The 21,895-nt window shown below is 35.9% G+C and overlaps 2 protein-coding genes across 4 annotated transcripts; both read left to right on the top strand.

Annotated features, from left to right (window-relative positions):
- The first annotated feature begins 11,387 nt into the window (after window positions 1-11,387).
- Window positions 11,388-18,187, top strand: LOC117634233 (bZIP transcription factor TGA10). Of its 3 annotated transcripts, none has more exons than XM_034368219.1 (11): window positions 11,388-12,011; window positions 12,089-12,231; window positions 12,987-13,078; window positions 13,271-13,417; window positions 13,622-13,693; window positions 13,789-13,848; window positions 13,942-14,019; window positions 14,150-14,225; window positions 14,355-14,626; window positions 15,653-15,892; window positions 17,853-18,187. In XM_034368219.1, exons 1-11 carry the CDS (start codon window positions 11,710-11,712, stop codon window positions 18,006-18,008), a joined length of 1,638 nt encoding a protein of 545 aa, XP_034224110.1. In that variant the 5' UTR covers window positions 11,388-11,709; the 3' UTR covers window positions 18,009-18,187. The 3 variants fall into 3 exon arrangements, with proteins under 3 accessions (XP_034224110.1, XP_034224111.1, XP_034224109.1); XM_034368220.1 differs by having other exon boundaries at window positions 11,389-11,960; window positions 12,086-12,231; XM_034368218.1 differs by having other exon boundaries at window positions 11,390-12,011; window positions 12,086-12,231.
- Window positions 18,188-19,378: 1,191 nt separating this feature from the next.
- Window positions 19,379-21,732, top strand: LOC117633696 (60S ribosomal protein L6-like). Its single transcript, XM_034367407.1, has 4 exons — window positions 19,379-19,717; window positions 19,820-19,926; window positions 20,790-20,971; window positions 21,401-21,732. The coding sequence occupies exons 1-4, from the start codon at window positions 19,461-19,463 to the stop codon at window positions 21,554-21,556; spliced, it is 702 nt and encodes a 233-aa protein (XP_034223298.1). The 5' UTR covers window positions 19,379-19,460; the 3' UTR covers window positions 21,557-21,732.
- Window positions 21,733-21,895: the final 163 nt, after the last annotated feature.

Genomic DNA, 21,895 nt, shown 5'->3' with positions numbered 1-21,895 from the left:
AGTTTAATCTTTATTGTTCTTATTAATCTAGTTTACTTTACGCATTTTAATTCATGCATTCACATTTCAATTATTTATTTTACGTAATTCACATTACAAAATTGTCTTTAAATTCTTTACTTTCTGCACTTAATTTCCGTCATTTACTTTACGCACTTTAATTAATGGCATTTCATTTAAATTCCTTTTACTTTCTCATTCAATATACATTTACACACACTTCACATCACTTGGTTGTTTACATAAAGCCTTGAATCCGAGGTAGTGAAATAACTAAGGCCGTGAGGACGTTCCTTGCTCGGCCGAACAATCGTTTGATTAGAATCAGATCTTGGACGCATCATCTATTCACTTTCCATTCATGCCAAATTTGTGGCTTGGTGGTGACAAATTCTATTTGTTCTTTGTCGCTAGGCTTTTGTAACTCAAATTTTCAGCTCAGGTGGTCTTAAAGGATCCCTTTTATACAAGAGCCATAAGTGTTACCTTACTTATCTCTTTTATAGGGTTTATCATATTGATTCGTAAGAATTTAGGTAATACTTTCAAAATGACTCTCAACGGTAGCATCTGGGCATTTCTGGGACTTCCCACACCTTAAGGGGTGGTGAACCAGAAGGGAAGGCATCCCTTGTTATTCAGTCTGTTTAAAGGGTTAGGATTGTATTTGGGCTAAGGAAATATACTTTTTTCTACCGTTCGAAGATGGGGATGACGTCAAGTCTGCATGGCCCTTATGGGCTGGGCCACACATGTGCTACAATGGCAATTACAATGGGAAGCAATGTTGTTTGCACTTAACAAAGCAGGACCAACAACTCATTTTATCGGCCTACCTGGTCGAAAAGAAGGAACATAAGGCTTGTATAAGGAGGAGTCATTGGTCTCATTTGGGAATCAAATGAGACAAATCAACTCAAGTGTGTAAGTGTTTCTCAATTCATTATGAAGTTCTGACTTATATGAAAGTGTAGAGTGATCTCATGTTTAAGAGAGGTTGTACAGGGGGTGTGTCTTATTCTACCACTAGAGAATTGTTTGGTTGTTTAAGGGCTTCTTTCGGGACCTTGTCGACGAGGCTTGCAAAGTGTTGTTGAAGAATGAGCTGGAACTTTTTACTTGCTATTTGTTAGTGTGCTTTGCAGCTTCAAAATTACTTTATTCATTGAAAACTAGGGAGTTGGTTGGGGGAAATGGTGACAACGATAGAGTTACATGGACAGTTTAAGTGGCGTAATGCCAAGACCAAGCTAATAAGGGAGCCTCGTTGTGTACAATGAAACCGCCCAGTTCAGTTCTTGTTCATAATACTGATAGGGCCTTAGATAAGAGGGGTCGATATAGAGGATTGGGAGGGTAGGTTCGTGGTCATTATGGACCATTCATTTGTGTATATGCTTATGAAGGGCCAAATGGGTTGGATGTGCTGGGTACGGAACTAGCCGTTATTTGTGAATGGCTGATCCTAGTCTCATCGAGGGAACTATGAAATGTACTTATATCTGATTCACAGAAAGTGGTGGCTCTCCTTAAGGCTTTGATTATAGTATAGAGTAATTTGGAAATCTAATGGATAATATTAGAAGACTTGTGTTGTTGTTGAGTATAGTGGACGTGATCTTCCAATCAAAACAAGGAAATCATGTTGCTGATGCATTGGCAAAGTGGGGCTTGGGGGGATTGACATAACTCATGTTGGATGAATGGTTGTCCTAATTGACTTCTGCATCTGCTAATGCAAGATAGAGAAACTAAGTAACTGGTTGTATTTTTTGTTTTAACCAATGTTATGGTACTCTTTTCCCTTGACTAGATTTTCCTCTATTGGAAAGCAAGGTTTTAATGAGGTTTCATCGAAACACTGTGTTTGGTTCCAATATTTCTTGTTTTATGTTTCCTTGTTGAATGAAAATATATCTTTTGATTAAGAAAAAAAAATGTGAAAACTCTTATCAGTGTTCTATTATTTTCTTACCATTGGTTCAATTGTTGTGACAACAGGGATTATGATAGACAAACATTAGCCGCTAAGCCTCCCTAGAAGCTTATCTTGTATCATTATTATCCCACTTGTAATCTCCAAGTACTTATCTTGGTAGTGTTGTGTCATTTATTTGGACTCTTGTAATTGTTATATGATGTACTACTCATTCAATATAAATATAATTCCACATCCATTGTTTCTTTATGGCCTTCGAGCATATCTTTCATGGTAATCAGAGCCTTTGATTAAAATTTTTTTTTTCTTGATCCCTTGTCTTTCTCATGGCCTCATCCATCTTCTTAAGAGTCGCCACCTCATCTATTTTATTTACGGTTCCTCTACTTGTCATACTACTTTCCTTCTTGATGACAAAGGCAACCCAATCGAAAATATCAGCCCTTCTTATGACGACTAGATCCAAAAGGATCAGTTAGTTCTCTTATGGATCAATGGTTCTCTTAGTCACTCCATTCTCGCTACCGTGGCTAGTTATGTGTCTACTTGTGCTACTTGGGTAGCTCTTGAGAAGCGTTACGCCTCTCAATATCAGAATTGCATGCGGCATCTTTGAAGTGAACTCCTACACATCGTAAGTAGCAATTCCTCCATATCTAATTTTTTGGATCATGTTAATGCCATTGCTGACAATCTCGCTTTCTTTGGCTCTTCGGCTCTTGAAGGTGCATCTTTTTATCATGATGGTTCTTCTTCTGGTTATGTGAGGGCTCAGTGCCAAATTTGTGGTCAGCTTGGCCACTCTATAATTATTTGCTATAATCATTTGAATCTGGCTTATAAAGGGCATGTTCCTCGTCAACATCTCACTATCATGGCTGCTCATAATGCCTCTTCCTCTGCAGCTTAACCTTGGCTTTTGGATACTGGTACAAACTCGCATGTTACTTCTGATTTAAGTAATCTCTCTCTTTCCAGTAAATATCGTGGGCACGATCAAGTTAGTGGTGTGCTCTATGGAACATGTTTACATATTAGTAATATTGGTCATTCCTCCATTTCTACTCCTCATAAATTATTTTCCCTTAAAAATATTTTACAAAGTTCTGATTCTTCTAGTCATCTTTTGTCTGTTAACCATTTTTCTTGTGACAATCAATGTTTTCTTACCTTTCATCCATTTTTCTTTTTAATCCAGAACTTGGAGACGGGGAGGACTATTTTATGAGGCAAGAGTGAGAACGGTCTTTATCCTTTTTCGGTTTCATCCAATAAAAATACATTTCTGGCATTCATGCTTAGGTCTCTATCATGTTTTGTTAGTTGGTACTCGTGTTGCTGACACCATTTGGCATTCACGCTTAAGTCATCCGTCCTCATCTATCTTAAATTTTTTTTTTAAATTTCAAAGAATAAAGTGCATGTCTCTGGCTCTATGCATAAGCAAACTTTTTGTCATTCATGCCCTTTGGGCAAAAGTATTAAATTACCATGGTTTCTTCTCAATTTGTTTCTTCGTCTCCTCTACAATTAATTCATTATGATATATATATGGTTTTCTTCTACTAAATATGTTTCCAGATTTGCTTATTACGTTTTGTTCTTTGATGATTACTTATGATATTCTTGGATATATCCCATCAAATTAAAATATGAAGTCTTTTTTTCACTTTGTCAAATTTCAAACCCTTGTTGAAAACATGTTCTCCTCTAAAATAAAAGAATTTCAATCGGATTGTGGCGGTGAATATTTAAACAAATCTTCACCAACATGGCATTCATCATCATTAAACAAACTCTTTTGGCTCATGCCTCTACTCTTACTCACTAGGCTGAGGCCATGCACACTGCTATCTATTTTATTAATTGACTTCCATCCAAAATTTTAAATTATCAAAGCTCATGTCACATTTTCTTTAATAAAGACCCTCAATATAACATTCTTAAAACTTTTGAGTGTGCATGTTTTCCTTATCTTCATCTTTATGACAATACTAAACTTTAATTTCGATATGTTAAATGTGTTTCCTTGGGTTATTCTCTCAATAAAAAAAGGTTATTGGTTCTTAAATTTATATACACAAAGAGTCTTTCTTTCACAACATGTTCTTTTTTATGAAACAATTTTTCCTTTAAGAGGATTGTTTCTCTACAAGATTAGGAGAAGTCCTCTCATGCTCTAGTCCAATTTCCACCACTTATTGTTACTCACTACTCAATTATCTTGGGCCCCACCACAATGTATCCTTAGCCTACTGCATTTCTTCCTAATCCCTTACCTCTTCACCAAGTTACCTTAATATTTCATCTCAACCTCTAACATCTCCACAAACCACACCTCCCGTTTTGCCTACCTCTCGGCCTCCCCAACTCTTTACTAATCACAGAGATCCTCACCACCACATACTCAATTTCCAGCCCCCTGCTGAACTTGTTTCTACTGCTCCACTGGTTGTGTCTCACACCTCATCCACATCTCTCCCTCATGTGCCTTCTTTGATAAGGGATTCCAATACTCACTCCATGATTACTCGGGCGAAAGTTAGTGTTCACAAACCTAATTCACGCTATACTAATCATGCTTTACATGCAGATTTATCTAATGATATTGTTGAACATATGTATTTTAGTCAAGCAAATAAACAGGTTGAGTGGAGACGTGCTATAACTAAGGAGTTCAACACCTTGCAGTGAGCTGGTACTAGGGTTTCAGTGCCGCCCACTTCTTATATGAATGTTCTGCCTAATAAATGGGTTTTTTTGCATTAAGCACAATTTGGATGGCTTTATTCAGCGATACAAATCCCGTTTAGTGGCTAATGGCTTTTATCAACAAGAAGGACTAGACTACTGTGAAACCTTTAGCCCGGTTGTTAATCATTCTACTATCGTTTAATCTTGACTTTATCTGTTTAATTTAATTGGGTTGTTCGCCAGTTGGATGTCTAGAATGCCTTTCCGCATGGGTATATTACCAAGGATGTTTATATGAAGTAGCCAGTGGGTTTTGTGGACTCCCAATTTCCTCACAATGTTTGCAAGTTACAATGCTCTCTTTACGGCCTCAAGCAAGCACCATGGGATTAGTTTCATTGCTTTTCCACTCATTTGGAGCATTTGGGTTTTGTTGCTTCTGTTACAAACTCCTCAATCTTTACTTTGATTGATGGTTCTGTTCGTATTTACTTGGTAATATAAGTTGACTATATCTTGATTACATGTAATGCTCTTGAGCGTATCACTAGCCTTATTACTGATTTGGGTCGTTTGTTCTCTATGAAAGATTTGGCCCATGTTAATTATTTCTTGGGCATGGAAGTCAACCGAACTTCGGCTAGTCTTTCTCTCACATAAACTAAATATGTTCTGGACCTTCTTCATCGCACCAATTTACATGAGTCTAAACTCGAGTCCTCTTCAGCTGTCAGTTGCTGTCGTTTCAGTCTTCATGATGGTGAACCTTTGGAGGATTGTACTTAGTATCGTACTGTTGTGGGTGCATTGCAATGTATCGCTCTCATCCATCTTGACATTGCCTTTGCTGTTAATCAGGTGTGCCAATTTCTACATCAGCCTACTACTGTTCATTGGCTCGCAGTGAAAGGCATCTTACGCTACCTCCAAGGCACCATCTCTCACGGATTGTTGTACAAGTCAGGTCAAGTCAAGTCCTCTTTCTCTTACAACCTATTCAGACGTTGATTATGCTGGCGACCAGGATGACCGTCGCTCTACTGGTGATTACTGTGTTCATATTGGGTCCAATTTGGTTTATTGAAGTTCCAAGAAACAAGACGGTGTATCTTGTTCTAGCATTGAAGTTGAGTACCGACAATTGGCCTATACTGCTGTTGCCATTTCTTGGTTTCGTGATCTTCATCTTTCTATGGCTTCTCCTAAACTTTGGTATGAAAACATCAGTGCCATCTCTCTGGCCTCCAACCCTGTTTTTCACTCTTAAACTCGTCATGTTGAAGTTGACTATCAGTATGTCCATGAAAAAGTTGTGCACAAGGAACTGGAAGTTGGTTATCTATCTACTCATGATCAAGTTGAAGACATCTTCACTAAAGGCCTCTCTTCAAATCGTTTCAGCTCCTTGTTGCCAAGCTTCATGTCCTGTGCTGCCCTGTCAGCTTGCTAGGGTGTGATAGACAAATGTTAGTTTTAAGCCTCCCTAGAAGCTTATCTTGTATCATCATTATCTCACGTGTACCATGTACATATCTTGGTTGTGTTGTGTCCTTATCTAGACCCTTATAATTGTTATTTGATGTACTACTAATTCAATATAAATATAATACCACAACCACTGTTTCTGTGTGGCCTTCGAGCATATCTTTCGAATTATACCTCAAACATGATCTTCAAATTGATTCATTTGGGGAAAATCCTTTTTAAATTAGTCTAGCAAAATTAACCTTATATAAAACCTCATAATTCCACTTTTCTTAGCAGTTCTCACTAGTTTATCTTTATTTTTCAAAAAATTTGAGAATGTGCTCTGAGAGAATAATGAATAAGTGTATGGAAGCTATTTAGTAGAAATAAAGTATGTGAAATTTTATTTTTATTTTTTACATGAGTATATAAGTCTTATAAATTTTACGACTAATGCATAAAATATTACGTGTGGCCTTTAAACAACTACTAACGGCATTTGGATAAGTAATATTGTTATTAAAACCACCAAAATCAAACTGAGAGTGGGAAGATCTTGGTCATTGTTTTGTATCATATGCCAAATATAATATTGGTCCAAATGCCGCAAAGAAAATAATTACAATGTATTTGGATTGATTAAAAGAAATGGAGAATATATGAGCGATAGAGGAAAATTATCATACTTCTTAAAGTTTGGACATGGATGATTAAAAGTGGAGAAAAGTATATAGAAGAAAATTTTCAATTTTTTCCATCAATAGATCACACTTCTGTTTTGGAATATATATATATATATATATATATATATATTATATCACACTTTTGTTTTCTTACTAAAAGTAGTGATAATCCCCCAAAACAAAATGTAATAATAAAAAAAGAAAAGAAGAGTTATGTGCATTTCAAAACTATCCCCCATTAAAGTCATTGGAGCATGTGGTGATGAAAAAAAGTTGAAATATTATGTTATAATTAAGATGAATTAGGGGTTCAAAGGACTCACTAGTGTAGTGGTTTTGAGCAATTACTTCTCTATGAAAGGTCCTGTGTTCGAGTCCTAGCGTTCGTGTAGTGAGTGTGAGTTTAATATGTTATCACCCTTTCAATAAGAAAGATCCAAAAAAAAAAAATATGTATTAGGGGTTTGTAATTGTCAAAATATGAATTAGGGGTTGAATCCCTCTCAGGGCATGTTTACGTATCAGTAATGGAGAAAGTAAGGAATCAGAGAATTTAGGAATTGGAGAACTACTGAATCGGTATGGGAAGAATCATTCTCATTAAACTGTTTACTAAACATATGGAATTAGCAAAGGAATGGGGTTGATTCCTATTGTTATTGTTTACTAATTTTCATGAATCAGAATCCAAATTAATTTGATTACTAAAATGCCCTGCACATTGACCAAACTAATCTTGCACCAAACTAGTAAGGACTAAAACCTCAGAGGAAGAAAGAGTGTCACACACTCCATATACTACATAAGAGTCAAAACATCACTGGCACTATCAGGAGAGTCCTCACAAAGACAGTCCTGCAACCAAAGGGGTGGCTCATCAAACTAAAAAGATAGATCCTCTTGACTAAGACTAAAACGAGCAGTGCCATCATCAACACCATTAGCAGTCTGGGGAACATAACGAACAGAACATGAAGACGCTAAAGCCAAGAGGCAACCAATGTCCTCCACGAAGACCCCTTTCGCCGCATAACATACCTCATCCTTAAGAATCAATTGGGTTGCAGATAAAGAGTTAGTCTCAATCATCAAGGGGAAGAAGAAGGCATCAATCGCAAAGGAAATCCCAAATTTCAATGCATACAACTCAGTGGCAAGGACAGACAACAAACTGGGAGATCGCAAAGCAACCGCACTGCAAAAAAATTGGATTTTTCAAAGATAGTTTTATTGCATGCTAAACTAGTTATTCTTCTCTCTTTTTTTGTACAACGGTGATAAATTTTATTGAACGTAAAAGACGCAACGCTCTTTGAAAACGTTGCACCTCTTAGGCCTTTAGTTCGCGGGAAAAAGGGTTTGGAAATGAGAAATAATTTCCTTTTCTATGTTTTGTGAGTCTAGGTTTGGGAAAATGTAAAATGAAACCCTTCATATCCAGCTTGGGTTTCATTTTCCTTTCCCATGAGAAATCAAGTCAATCATTAATTACATTATTTATGACCAATTTGCCCATATAAAATTAAACAAATCAAGAAAATTATTAATTACGTTTTCCTAACTTAGGGGTATAATTGAAAATTAAACAAATTTTATTAACAATTTCTACACAAAACAAACATGAAAAAAAAAAAAAAAAAAGATTTCATGGTTGCTTTCCCAACATGATCAAACATGAGAAATAGATATCTATTTCTCATCCATTTGAAAAGAAGTGGGAACTTATGTCCCATGAATTTGTTTGCACAAACCAAACACAAGTTTTTTACAAAGAAAATTACACACACAAAATTGCATTTATGAGTTACTAACCAAAAGCGTTTCTCGTATCGTTTGACCAAAAAACTGAAAAATATTTTTGGGTTACTTGGAAGTACTTTTTGGAGAAACACGAAATACTTATAATATCTTTTCCAAGAAGCACTTTGATTGTTAAACAAACACACTTCTTGTTGAAAAATATGAATTCCTACAACGAAAACTTGACAAAATAAAATACAACATATAATAAATGATTCCACTACTAATGACACCTAGGCCTTTTGTGAGAAAACCGCACGCCCACTGGGCTATGTAGGTGGTTAAATTTGGGACAATATCGGTGTTGCTAGTAAGGGGCTGCTGACCTGTCTCTTTTAAATTTAACATGGTATCAAAGCGAGCTGATTGATTGGGTCTGAATTACTCGACCCTTACCCTTATCCTTATTCAATATGTAGTGCTCACGTGTTGGGCTTGAATGATTGAATCCGATGTGAACTTGGCTCCACTTGTGTCCCACTATGTGGTGGTTCGACATCGAAAAGTAGAGAAAATAAAATACAACATATGATAAATGGTTTCACTACTAATGACATCGAGACCTTTAGTATAAAAATAATCTCACACATGTCGAATATGCATGTGGTTAAGTTGGGGACAATATCGATGTTGCTAGTAGTGGGCCATGGGTCCATCCTTTTGAAATCTTAACATATTAGTAACTTTTATTTTCTTCAATTCAGGAACATTCATGGTTTTGTTTGATTCGGGTTCATGCGGACCCAGTCGACCGCCCCACTCTGATATCATGTTAAATTTTAAAGGAATGGACCTACGACCCATTACTAGCAACATTGATACTGTCCCCAACTTAACCACCTGCATATTCTGTAGGTGTGAGATTTTTATACAAAAGGCCTCGATGTCATTAATAATAGAACCATTCGTTCATGATGTAGTGTTTCCCACAAAAAATATTTTCAAAATGAAGGTAGTCCTCCATCCTATATCCCCAATAACCTCCCTAATGTTTTTTGGAAGAGCTGGTAATTTGCAAATTTCAAGTCCTATGAAAATGATCCCATGTCGTACTTATTTTTTCGAATTTTAGAAGAAAATATCAGTAAGTAATTGTTTCGAACTATAAGCTTATGAGTTTTGAAGGCAAAATTCATAAGCTTATCATAATTCGCATATCAATATAAGTCATATTCACATATCAATATATAAGTTCTAAACCGGGGTGTGTGAGTTGTATTAGTTAGTCAGGTAAAGAGAGTATTAAAAGCCCAATTTGTTTAAAATAGTCGGGTAATTAAATAATACAAGTTGACACTAAACGCTGACATGTACTATATACTCCTATCCAGACTCTATACGGTGTACCAAATGAATCCTTATAGTATATCCGTCTTTCTTTTCATGGTGATGCCGGCACATGCTTATATTTTTGGTTTTTCGCATACACAATTTAATTTAGAAGCTAATATGTTTCATACTAATTAAAAAAAATTCATATAATCTATATATATAAAGCAAAAGGCAGAGAATGGTGAAACATTCAAAATACCAGAAAATGCCCTTGGTTAATTCAAACATTAAGAATTAAAAATATTAATTAAATAAAGATAATATGGTAAATTCACATTTTTTTATATTAAAAAAATTAAAATTAAAAACAAAATTAGATAATAAGTCTTATTTTTATGGAACATAACTATCCATATTATTTTTTCTTAATTTTTAAATAATAATAAAAAAAAAAAAAAAAAAAAACCATTTGGCACATGCATGAGAGGCTAGTGCTACTTAAAAACAAGGAAATTGACTTGTAGTCTTAATGCGGTCCATTTCATGACTTTTAGGAAATGAAGAGTAAATTATATTGCTTTTTGGTAAAGAAAACATAAAAAAAATAAATGGAATTTGAATTTCTTTATATTTTATTTCCATTTTTGAAACATATGCATGGCTCGTAAAGCATGGGAATGGTATACTCATAAAAACTAACAATTAATTTAGAACCTTGAAGGGTGTTATACTATGAATTCCCAAAAGAGAAATATTCTTAGGTAAACAAAATTTGAAGAATACCTATACAATCTAACTAAATTTAGATTTTAGCCACAAAAAAATTTTCACTTTTGAACTAAGTGGAACCCAAATTTACATGCTTTCCATTAAGGGAAAGTACAATCTCTCCACAATTTCCCACTCTATGAAATAGTAGGTGGTCATCATCATCTTGGTAAAATGTCAAGCATATAGCATGACTTTTACTTTTAGTCCAAAGACAATGATTAATCATTTGATTGAATAAGTTTAACTTTCTAGTACCCATACATTCTTGAACGAAATTAACATAAACATTTTTTTTTTAATCAAGAGAAACTTCATTAGATGAAATACAGTAATTTTAACATGGCAATAAACTAACATGTTAAAATGAAAATTAAAACGGACAAAAATTGCAGCATATATAATTAATAAGTAGCTTATATTTAATGAATTTCCAAATGTATTATTTTGATTATTTTGACAAAAAGCCGCCTTACCCATGACCCAACTACGTCTAGTTTAAAACAAAAATGTGAACAGTAGAAGTTGAAATGGATTATATGGTCAAGGCAATTTGGTCATTTCATATAGGTTGAACGGACTAAGAGGAGGCTTGGTCCTCTTGGACAAGGAAGCCGTAAGCGGTTTTCCATATAAGAAATTATAAACAAACAAATAAAAAGCGGATTCTCCCCCAGGTCTTCTCTGGTTTTGATATCAAGAGAGAGAGAGAGTCAGAGTGGATATCTTAAGAACCGCTTTATCTGAATATTTGGTTTACAGCAGAAAATAAAGTCGTCTACTTCTTAAAGAGAGGAAGAGAGAGAAGAGAGAAGAGAGAGAGAGAGGTTGAGAGGAAAAAAAGGCTTGTCTCTTTTGTTTCTTTACATTGAATTCCATTCTTTTGTTCTCACTCTCTCTCTCTCTCTCTCTCTCTCTCTCTCTCTCTCTCTCTTTAATTATCAGCGCAACAGCTTGCAAGCTCTCTTCAACTCATAACCGACTCGCTCTCGCTCTCTCTCTCTCTCTCTCTCTCTCTCTCTCTCTCTCTCTCTCTATGGGGAGGATGATCTTGTTAGCAGGAAACAGAAGGCGGTTTTGCCATTAATGGGGTTTTCAAGGGGTTTTAATTTTGCAGAAGACGAGGAAGAAGAGAAAGGAGAGCAAATATTATTGGAGACGAGGCTCTTGGCTTCTGCAAGAACTTCTTCTGCTTTCATGGCTTCCAGTATTCAAGGAAACAACCAACTTGAACAACAACAACAACAACAACAACATCATCATCATCATCATCAACAACAACACCATCAAATACAAGACCATCATCATCATCAACATCAGCAGCAGCAGCAGATTCAGTATGGCATGATGCAGTCATCATCCTCCAATATTCCTGCTGGGAACTTCATGTATTCACCATCATCATCTTCCCATGATCTTATAATTTTATGTTTCTTGATTAATTATAATTTTGTGTGATCAGAAGCAAAGACAGTGGAGCTTATGATTTGGGAGAATTAGATCAAGCCCTTTTCCTCTACCTTGATGGACAGTCACAAGACCATCACAACTCATCCTCAACTGCTACTACTACTACCACCCATCATCTTCATCAGGACACCCAACGACGTAAGCACCTCTGTTGTTTCATTTCTCCTTCTCTCTCTCTCTCTCTCTCTCTCTCTCTCTCTACCCTTTGATTCAGAGAGAAAGAGAGAATCACAAAGAGAATAATATATTTTGCTTCTTTTCTTGGCCTGCGTCCTGCTCTCAGTCCTCAGTCCTTTTGAGATTTTACTTGGAAAATATTGTTTTGGGTCACAGCAAAAGCATGTTCAACAAAATTATCTGCCACTTCTCTCTCTCTCTCTCTCTCTCTCTCTCTCTCTGCCCAGTACTTTGTTTGACCAGATCCTAGCTACCAGAGAAAAAAGGCATAAACACAAGGAAATTCAGAAATTTCCATGAAATACCACCTGTCTCTCCTTTTCTTTTTGATTTTTTGTTTCTTCTTCTTTGGAGTTGCTTGGACCCTGACAAACATGTAACAAACCCCCTCTGCCTGATCATGACTTCCTTGCTACAAATCCCACATGTACTGAAAAAACAAAAAGGGTACTGGCTAGATAGGACCATTGTGTGTATGGGTTTTCCATTTTCCTCGAAAAAAAAAAAAAAAAGAAAGAAAAGAAAAGAAACTAATAATATGAGACCATATTAATTCAAAGTTCCAAACTCATTTTGGTCCTCCTTTAATCATTACTATAGAGACCTCTCTCTCTCTGGGTCCTTCCTCTCTCTCTCTCTCTCTCTCTCTAGCTATTTCTCTTATGTACATATTTAGATCAATATTAATGTCTACTATTTGGAATTTTTGTGTGCAGATCATCAAAATAACTCCTTATCTGGAATGAGGCCTCCAACTTTGAATATTTTCCCATCGCAGCCTATGCACGTAGAGCCACCATCAACCAAAGTATCTTACTCTAACCGTTATTTTAATTATTTGCATTGTATAATACCATAGTATTTTAATTGATTTCTTGTTGGTCGGTTTAAGACTATATATTTTATTTATATTTATTTTATAAAGCTAGCTAACTAGCACATTGAAATTAAGCTTTTGAATATCTCTTCTAAAATGGGTTCGTTTGGGTTTGGTATATAGGCAGCTGGTACGGGATTAGTTTCTCCTGCAGCAACGAGTGGTTCAAAGAGACCATCAGAGCCGTCCATGGAGTTGGCCAACCCTCGCAATGATGCTTCTGCTCCTGCTCCTTCGTCTCGCCCTCAAGAACCTGCCAAAGCTATCAAGGTATATATATATATATATATATATATATATATATATATATATATATATATATATATATAATTTTTAATAAAATAAAAATTATCATTTTTTTCCTATGCGGACGTCTGGACATTAGTAGAGCCATGTATTTTCTATCAAAATTATATGAATTTGTTTTGACTAATTTATCTGTTGCGTTGTGTGTTACTTTGAATGTTGTGGCAGCGTGAGGGAAACCGCAAGGGTCCAACTACATCAAGTTCAGAGCAAGAAGGACCCAAAACACCAGACCCTAAGGTTCACTTTTTTATGGCAAAAGACTTGCACTTCTTCTCTCTTTCTTCTCTCTACGACAACGATTTCCAACGTTTGCTATGATTATTTGTGTGCAGACACTGAGAAGGCTTGCTCAGAATAGAGAGGCAGCCAGGAAAAGCAGGCTTAGAAAAAAGGTACTCAATCCACTGAAAGTTTGCAACTCATTTTAACTTTTCTTCTTTAAATCCTTACACCTTTTTTTTTTTTTGGTTGGTGTGCTTTGACAGGCTTATGTTCAGCAGTTAGAGACAAGTAGGATTAAGCTTACTCAGCTGGAGCAAGAGCTGCAGAGAGCTAGATCTCAGGTGATTATAACTTCTTTTTATTTTATTTTATGCATGATTGAAAGAAACACTTGCTCTTAATTAATTGGGTATTTTCTGGTTGATTTTTTTCCGGAACCATCCTTTTAAGACTTGGGTTTTGTTTTATTAGGGCATGTTCTTTGGAGGAGGTATTGTAGGAGGAGATCAACAAGGCCTTCCTCTTGGTATGAACAGCATTAGCTCAGGTAATAATAACATTTAATAAAAAAATTATTCTATATTCTTTTCTTTCTTAGATTCAGCCATCTCTCAAAATAAACCTTGAAAGCCCGAAACCCATTTTTTCTCTTTCTTCTGTCTGCCTTTTTTCCTAGACGCGGCAGTTTTCGACATAGAGTATGCAAGGTGGCAGGAGGAGCACCATCGTCTCATGTGCGAGCTTCGAGCAGCGGTGCAAGAGCATCTACCGGAGAATGAGCTGCGGCTGTTTGTGGACAATTGCTTAGCACACTACGATGAAGTGATGAACCTCAAAAGCATGGTTGCCAAGACAGATGTGTTTCACATTGTCTCTGGCATGTGGAAGACTCCAGCTGAGCGATGCTTCATGTGGATGGGTGGATTTCGGCCCTCTGAGGTCATCAAGGTGCATGCCCCTCTAATTAATCCTAGATTTATACACATCTCTTTATAATTATTAGTTATTGTTATTTCATAATTTGCTTCTTAGAAAATAGTCAAATTTCATGGAAAAAGAAGTACAACACTAAATGTGTGAGAAGAAAATGACAAGAGTACATTACGAGAGCTTAGTAAAAAATCATTGTACGTGGCGGTTATATATAATCTTTCTCTCAGAAGAACACCATATTCAAAATTTTGTTTGGAATTTGAGCTAAATTACATAAAACAAAAAAAAAAGTTAATTATTTGCTTAATCATATATGTTTTTGTGTTAGTAAGAATTCATCACAAGCTCCAAGAGAGGGAGAGAGAGATAACAATGATGTATACATGTGAAGGGGTATGATGAGATACTATAGTACAAGGAGTATATATTATGATCAAAATGAGAAGTAAAATATATGCATGTGGGTCATGTCTTCATGGACTCATGGGTACATGTACATCTAAGTACTTGTGGGTGGCAGTAGCAAAGAATATTAATCGATCTCATTTCTCTCATTGTGAATATCATGAATGACGAAAGGCAACGTGAAGGGTTTCCACTAAAAGGTAGAGTTAGGTGTCAACCCCCCTAAAGTCATGTCTGTTAATGCAAATTTTGGCCTCTGAGAATGAGAGAGCCAAGAAAGAGAGTTACACGGGTGTCTTCCTCTTTTGATTTCTTTCTCTATCTTGTTTCTGTCTTCATCTTTATCTTTGGTTTCTTGCAAATAATTAAGCAAAAAACCAGAATCAAGAAAGTTGGGTATTTGCATGCATGATATTTACAACATTTAATCAATTAGTAGATGTGTGAGTTAGGTTAGTTGGACAGGACAGTGTGTCTGTCCCACTTTGCATTCATGTTCGAACCAGACTTCCCGTAGATTATGTTAATTTAGAGTATTTTAGACTATCACTTGTACAAACATAATGTTTTAAACGATTAATATTGGAGAGATTATTAACATTAATTATTGGGTTTTTGTTGTTGTTGATAAATCAGATTATTCTGAACCAAATTGAGCCATTAACGGAGCAGCAACTATTGGGTATTTGTGGGCTACGACAATCTACACAGGAAGCTGAAGAGGCTCTCTCCCAAGGGCTTGAAGCTCTCAACCAGTCTCTCTCAGACACCATAACCTCCGATTCATTGAGCTGCCCTCCTAACATGGCCAACTACATGGGACAGATGGCTATAGCCATGAACAAGCTCTCCACCCTTGAAGGCTTCGTTAGACAGGTACATATATATTTTTTCATCTTAAATTACGACATAAATTTCTTTTTTATATAGTAATTTGCATGCTGATGAGGCATGCAGTGTTAGACCGTCCGATCTTGATGGTGGTCCCCTCACGATGATCTTGTAAGTGGGGCCCCCAAGAAAAGGAATATCTGGTCCTGTTTTGGTTGGGAAAACCTACCCCCAACACCACATGAACCACTCCATGTCTCACTCTCATGAGGTGGCTGGTGGGTACATGGAATCTATTTATCTGCATGCCTCTTTCTCATGAGAGGTTGTCGCTTCATGTATTATTATTTCTTGAAAGGGACCTTTTTGCATTCAATCCCTGCCTCCTATTGCTCCTTAGGTTTCCAATAAAACTAGCCCCATACCATTAAGTTCAAAAGTTAGAAACACATATTTAATACACGTACGTCTCCGAACAATATATATAGGTAATGTTTTTCTATCCGGCATAGAAAATTTTATATTGTCAGACTGTAAATCCGTAAAATATAAAATACATATTAGGCTATCTAACAATATATAATATGATAATTTATACGAAAATATAGCATTTTTATGCGCTAATTAGCTTTTAGTATAATTAGTTTGTAGTTGTAGCTTGTATTTTTCAACGTTTTCACCTACTATGGGAGGCAAGAACCAAGGATCAAGGTCGACCAACCCTAATTTTTCAATTATTTTTTTATTATAAAAAAGTACAGCTAGTGAGAGAGCTAGCTAGCCAAAGTTTCCTCTACACCTGTGATAGCTGGTGACCTCCAAACCGGACACGTGGCAGTAACCCATATTGCTGGTGTCCACTAACACCCATCTCCATCCAAAGAGATTTCTAGGCCCATATCTGTGTGTGATGTCATGGTCGTAACCGTTTGACTTAGAAGCACCACGTAGTCCCTGCACCATAACTTCCTTTTGACCCAATGTTCTAGAGATAATAGCTAGCCAACATATACATTGCCTATTTCTTCCAAACCCACGAAAATGAGAGCAATGCCATTATGATTTGAGCAACTAGCCTAGGCTCTTATTCAAATTGAACTCAACTTTTTGAAAATCAAAGGTCCTAGATTTGTAAAGGTGATATGATTTCAGAGTTTGAATCATTTTATTGGATATAGTCTTAGGCAACACTGCCAAATAGTTGACAACTTAATATGTTGATAATGATGTCGGTTCTTTTTAATTCGTTGATTTTATAATACAATTAAAAGTTAATAGATCTTAGTTTTGACAATCAGTATCCGTTAAATTAGTTGACTTTGTGATACAATTAAAAGTTAATAGATCTTAATTTTGACAACCGACACCCGTTAAATTAGCGTACTATATTGGTAATGACCAATATTATATAGCCTAATTAAATTCCTTGCTTTTGTCTGAAATCTGAATGCATGAACCTCACTAATTCTAATGCCGTCATTTAAATATACATATTTATTTTCAAAATGCCGAGCATGTATGCATATGCAGTCTCAGATATATCGGTAGAAAACGTGGTCAGCATATTGAAAAGGCCAAGAAGTCAAGTCATTGACAAATTATATACTTACTCAAGGAAGATGGCTTTGGCTCTATCTATTTTCCCGGTCCCCTCTGCCACCCCTTATAGTCAAAATTCATTGCAAACTTTCTTACCCACATTCATTAACTTTCTAAATAATGACTTTTTTTACGCTTTAGCTAGTTAACCAATTTGACAATCAATCCCTTATTAAACACCACAAAGTCAAACTTATCTCCCTAGGTAAAACTAAACTTCTTAGGGTTAATCTCATGGAGCCTAGGTTGAATTTTTTATACTGCGCATGATATTATTATATTATATAATTAGTTTATATTGTATAATTAGTTTACGTGTTACAATATAAGTGAACGAATTATATCACGTAACGTTACTCTATATCACATTATAATAGGATCTAATTAAATAAAATGGAACTTACAGGCTGATAATCTGAGGCATCAGACGATTCACAGGCTGCAACAAATCCTGACGACCCGTCAAGCAGCTAGGTGTTTGCTGGCAATGGCTGAGTACTTCCATCGTCTCAGAGCTCTCAGTTCTCTCTGGATGGGTCGTCCTCGACAAGATCAGTCATAATTCATATCAACGATCATGGCTGGCTGGCTCCAATGTCTCTTTGTCTCTTAATTAGCTATTATTAATTAACTAATGTCATCTTAATTTGAAATGATGTCCCTTTTACCTCTTTCCTAGCTCTCTAGAGAGATGTATAGATAGACAATTTAAAATAGATTAAATTCCAAGCAGTTGTAGAATTTACTGTCTCTCCCTCTTTGAGTCTCGTTGCTTAATTTTTCTTGGGTGTGGAAATTAATTCAGAAGAGAGATGTGGTTTTAGCAGCCAATTCTGACCAAGAATAGTGGCAAGAGAAAAAGAAAGAAGAAAATTTGACGACTGGAAGAAGAAGAAGAAGAAGGTCTGCTTGGTGCTTATGTGTTTCGATGAGTTCGTGAGAAGAAGACACATAAGAGAGGCAGGAATGTGTTGAAATTTAAAGTTGAAACTCAATGGTCCAGGTGGACTTAGTGATGCTGCATGGATGCCTTGTGTTCTTGGGTTAAGCAAACAAAAAAAAGCCTTTTATTTTATTTTATTTTAATTCTTTTTTTATTTATTTAATACAAGCTATAGTTTAAACTACAAGAGTCCGGAGGTATGCTATATGGGTTCGAATTTGAGATCACTTATTTACAAGTCAATTCCTTTTTCACAGGCTAGACCACTTGACTAAGTAGATTGAATTGTTATTCTAAGATGATGAAATTACTGACCGAGTAGTTGTTTAGGTTGAAGAATTATATTGACATATAGGCTTCGCTAAGAAAAAATTACGGCTTTTCACATGTAAGTCTATAAATAGGGCCCAAAATAAAAATAAAAAATCTTATAATACTCAAATTTTAGAAAAAACTCATTTGACTTTTAAGGGACTAAATATACCATACAAGCCTTAAAAAACTTGAAAATTACAACAATGTCATCAATGGTTTTTTTTCCTTTCTCTAATATCATAATGCGAGAATAATAATGATATTTCACACATCATTCAAATTAAAAAATATTGCAATTGACTATTTTTGGATTTTTTCTTCAATTTATAGGTTTAATGTTTATATATACATTCAATGTGCGAAATGATTTTTATTATAAATTTCGCAAAGAATATTGACACATAGGCAAGAAAGTGTTAAAGTATGATAGGTCAAACTTAGTAGTGCGTGTGTGAGAAATCCTCTTGTAGTTTAGACTATAGGTTGTATTCAAAAAGAAAAAAAATTGGCACAAAAACATAAAAGGCCCAAAAATTGGTCCCAAATGGCCTGCCGCGAAATTTCTCAGATCTGCTAACTTTAGGGCTTGTGAGATTGATACAGAGCCCAACCCAATCCATCTTTCAACCAGCCCAATAAAAAACAACTCAAAAAATAAATAAAACCGCAATTAGGGTTTTCCTTCAACCCTGCTACACTTTCTCTATCGCAACTTCGCAAGCCGTAGGTTTCAGACAGAGACTGTGCGAGCTCGCAATGGCGGCAAAAGCAAGAAACCCCAGGAAGACCCGAAACCCAGATCTGGTTCGTGGGGTGGGTAAGTTCTCGAGGTCCAAGATGTACCACAAGCGTGGTCTTTGGGCCATCAAGGCCAAAAACGGCGGCGTTTTCCCACGCCATGATGCGAAGCCAGCGGCTGTGACCCAACCCCAGAAGCCGCCCAAGTTCTATCCTGCCGATGACGTCAAGAAGCCGCTTGTCAACAAGCGCAAGGCTAAGCCCACCAAGCTCAGGTTTTTTTTTTTTTTTTACTCTCATTTTTTTCAAAGTAGAGAAAATGGGTTTGATTTGTTTTTTATTTTTTTTTTCTTTCTGATTTGGTTGTTTTTATACAGGGCTAGTATTACACCAGGGACTGTGTTGATTATATTGGCTGGAAGGTTTAAGGGCAAGAGAGTTGTTTTTCTTAAGCAGCTCCCATCTGGGTTGCTTCTTGTTACTGGTGAGCTTGCACTTCCATTTCTCTTTTAAACATTTTCTGTTGTGTTTATGGTTTGGTTTGTTTTTGGTTTTAGTTGAATGGTTCTGGAAGTTTCAAATGAATTTTATAACTTTTATTTTTATTTTATGTTACTTTAATAGGTTAGTAATAGCATATTTCTTCATTTTCTCAATGATGAGTTTGATAAAATCAATCCTGATTTCTGCCAAATGCCAACAACCATGTTGTATAGCAGTACCAGTAAATTTGTCCCAACAAAGATGGTTCCTTTTGTTGTAAGTTATTGCAAACCATCCCCCTCCAATGCACACTGAGCTTGTGCCCTCTCTTGTTGAATCGGATATTTTGTAGGTTGGGGGCTTTGAGTGGGGTATGTTCAAATAGGGTAGTGGATAAGGTGATGCTAATTTTGTGCATATGAATTTGAAACTATGTCGGAAGACGAAATTCTTCTTGGGAAATAATGATCGATTACATGAAAGGGGAATATTTTTGGGGAAAGAGAAAGGCATGAACATTAAAGGAATTTCCCTTCTGTAACAGCATAGAGAGTTGTGAGTGTATCAATTTGTGAATTGTCATATAATATCTAAGTTACATGGTACTTTTATGCTTTTAACTGTTATAAACATAGGTTTGGCATTGGTTTATCCAGTGATTTGTTAATTTTTTCTTATCAAAAGATTTGTTCATTGTTGTGTTTAAGTTGAGTGCTTTTGTGGATTTGCTCATTTTTAAACCATTATTTTCCTTTTAATTGTAGTGGTGGGGAATGGGTTTCCAGTTTCTGGTGCCTGCCTGCTCCTTGACAGAACATGTTTAAGTGTATTTCTAACTTGATAGCTGGTTTTATGCCATTGCAGGGCCCTTCAAAATTAATGGTGTTCCTTTGAGACGTGTGAATCAGGCCTATGTGATTGGCACTTCCACCAAGGTTGACATTTCTGGGGTGAATGTAGAAAAGTTTGATGACAAATATTTTGCAAAGGAAGTTGAAAAGAAGAAGAAGAAGGGGGAGGGAGAATTTTTTGAGGCAGAGAAAGAGGTTAGATTGATTGTTTCTTCACTTGTACTCCTCTTCCATTATAACTACTGTCTGCATGGAATTTAAAGTCGTTCTGTATGGCAGTGCCATCATGGTTTTCTAATTTTGTGTCTTATTTTTATCATGGCTTCAAATACCATGAAATAAAGTACTATTCTCATACAGATTTTCTGTTATTTATAGGTTCCCCTTGAAATTGTTTCGCTCCTCCCCCTTATTGATACTTTTGGTTTCTCTCAAACATTTTCATTTGCTTTTATCCATGCAAAACACTCATCTGTTAGCTACTAGCTTGATTTCTTCTACTTGTTATGTTCAAGTTTGCTGTTGGGAAGTATGTAAATTAGTGGAGAATAATGTCCATCATCGTGCCGGCCTCTATTGGAATTTTTGATTCTTTATAATTAATATTTTCCCAACAAATTGTAGGAAAAGAATGTGATCCCGCAAGGAAAGAAGGATGATCAGAAGAGTGTTGATGCTTCATTGATAAAGTCCATTGAGGCTGTCCCAGACTTGAAGGCATACTTGGCGGCGAGATTCTCTCTTAAGTCAGGCATGAAGCCTCATGAGCTCGTGTTTTAGACCATTATCGCAGATTATCAGTGACTGTATTTTCATTTTACCAGAATATCCAAAATTTTGTGTTGATTGGTTTTACTTGCATTTGGCCATTTTGATTTATGGTAAGACTTTCGTGGTTCAGTTGATATAATCATAAACAGATCTTGGCCTTTGTCAATGTTTGTGGTCATTTCCCATCCACTCGAGTAACGTAAGCTCAGAATGAATGCTTTTTTGTAAAACTTTAAATTAATTTTCCAAAAAGAGTAACGAAAATCCTGAACATATCTTCATGTTATGTCTAGTCATCGTCAAATCAATTTCCAGATACACGCCTAAAGCAATATGGAAGCCAACACC

Source organism: Prunus dulcis, chromosome 7 (genome assembly GCF_902201215.1).
Source record: "Prunus dulcis chromosome 7, ALMONDv2, whole genome shotgun sequence".
NCBI lineage: Eukaryota > Viridiplantae > Streptophyta > Magnoliopsida > Rosales > Rosaceae > Prunus > Prunus dulcis.
This window is presented reverse-complemented; position numbering and strand designations above follow the sequence as displayed.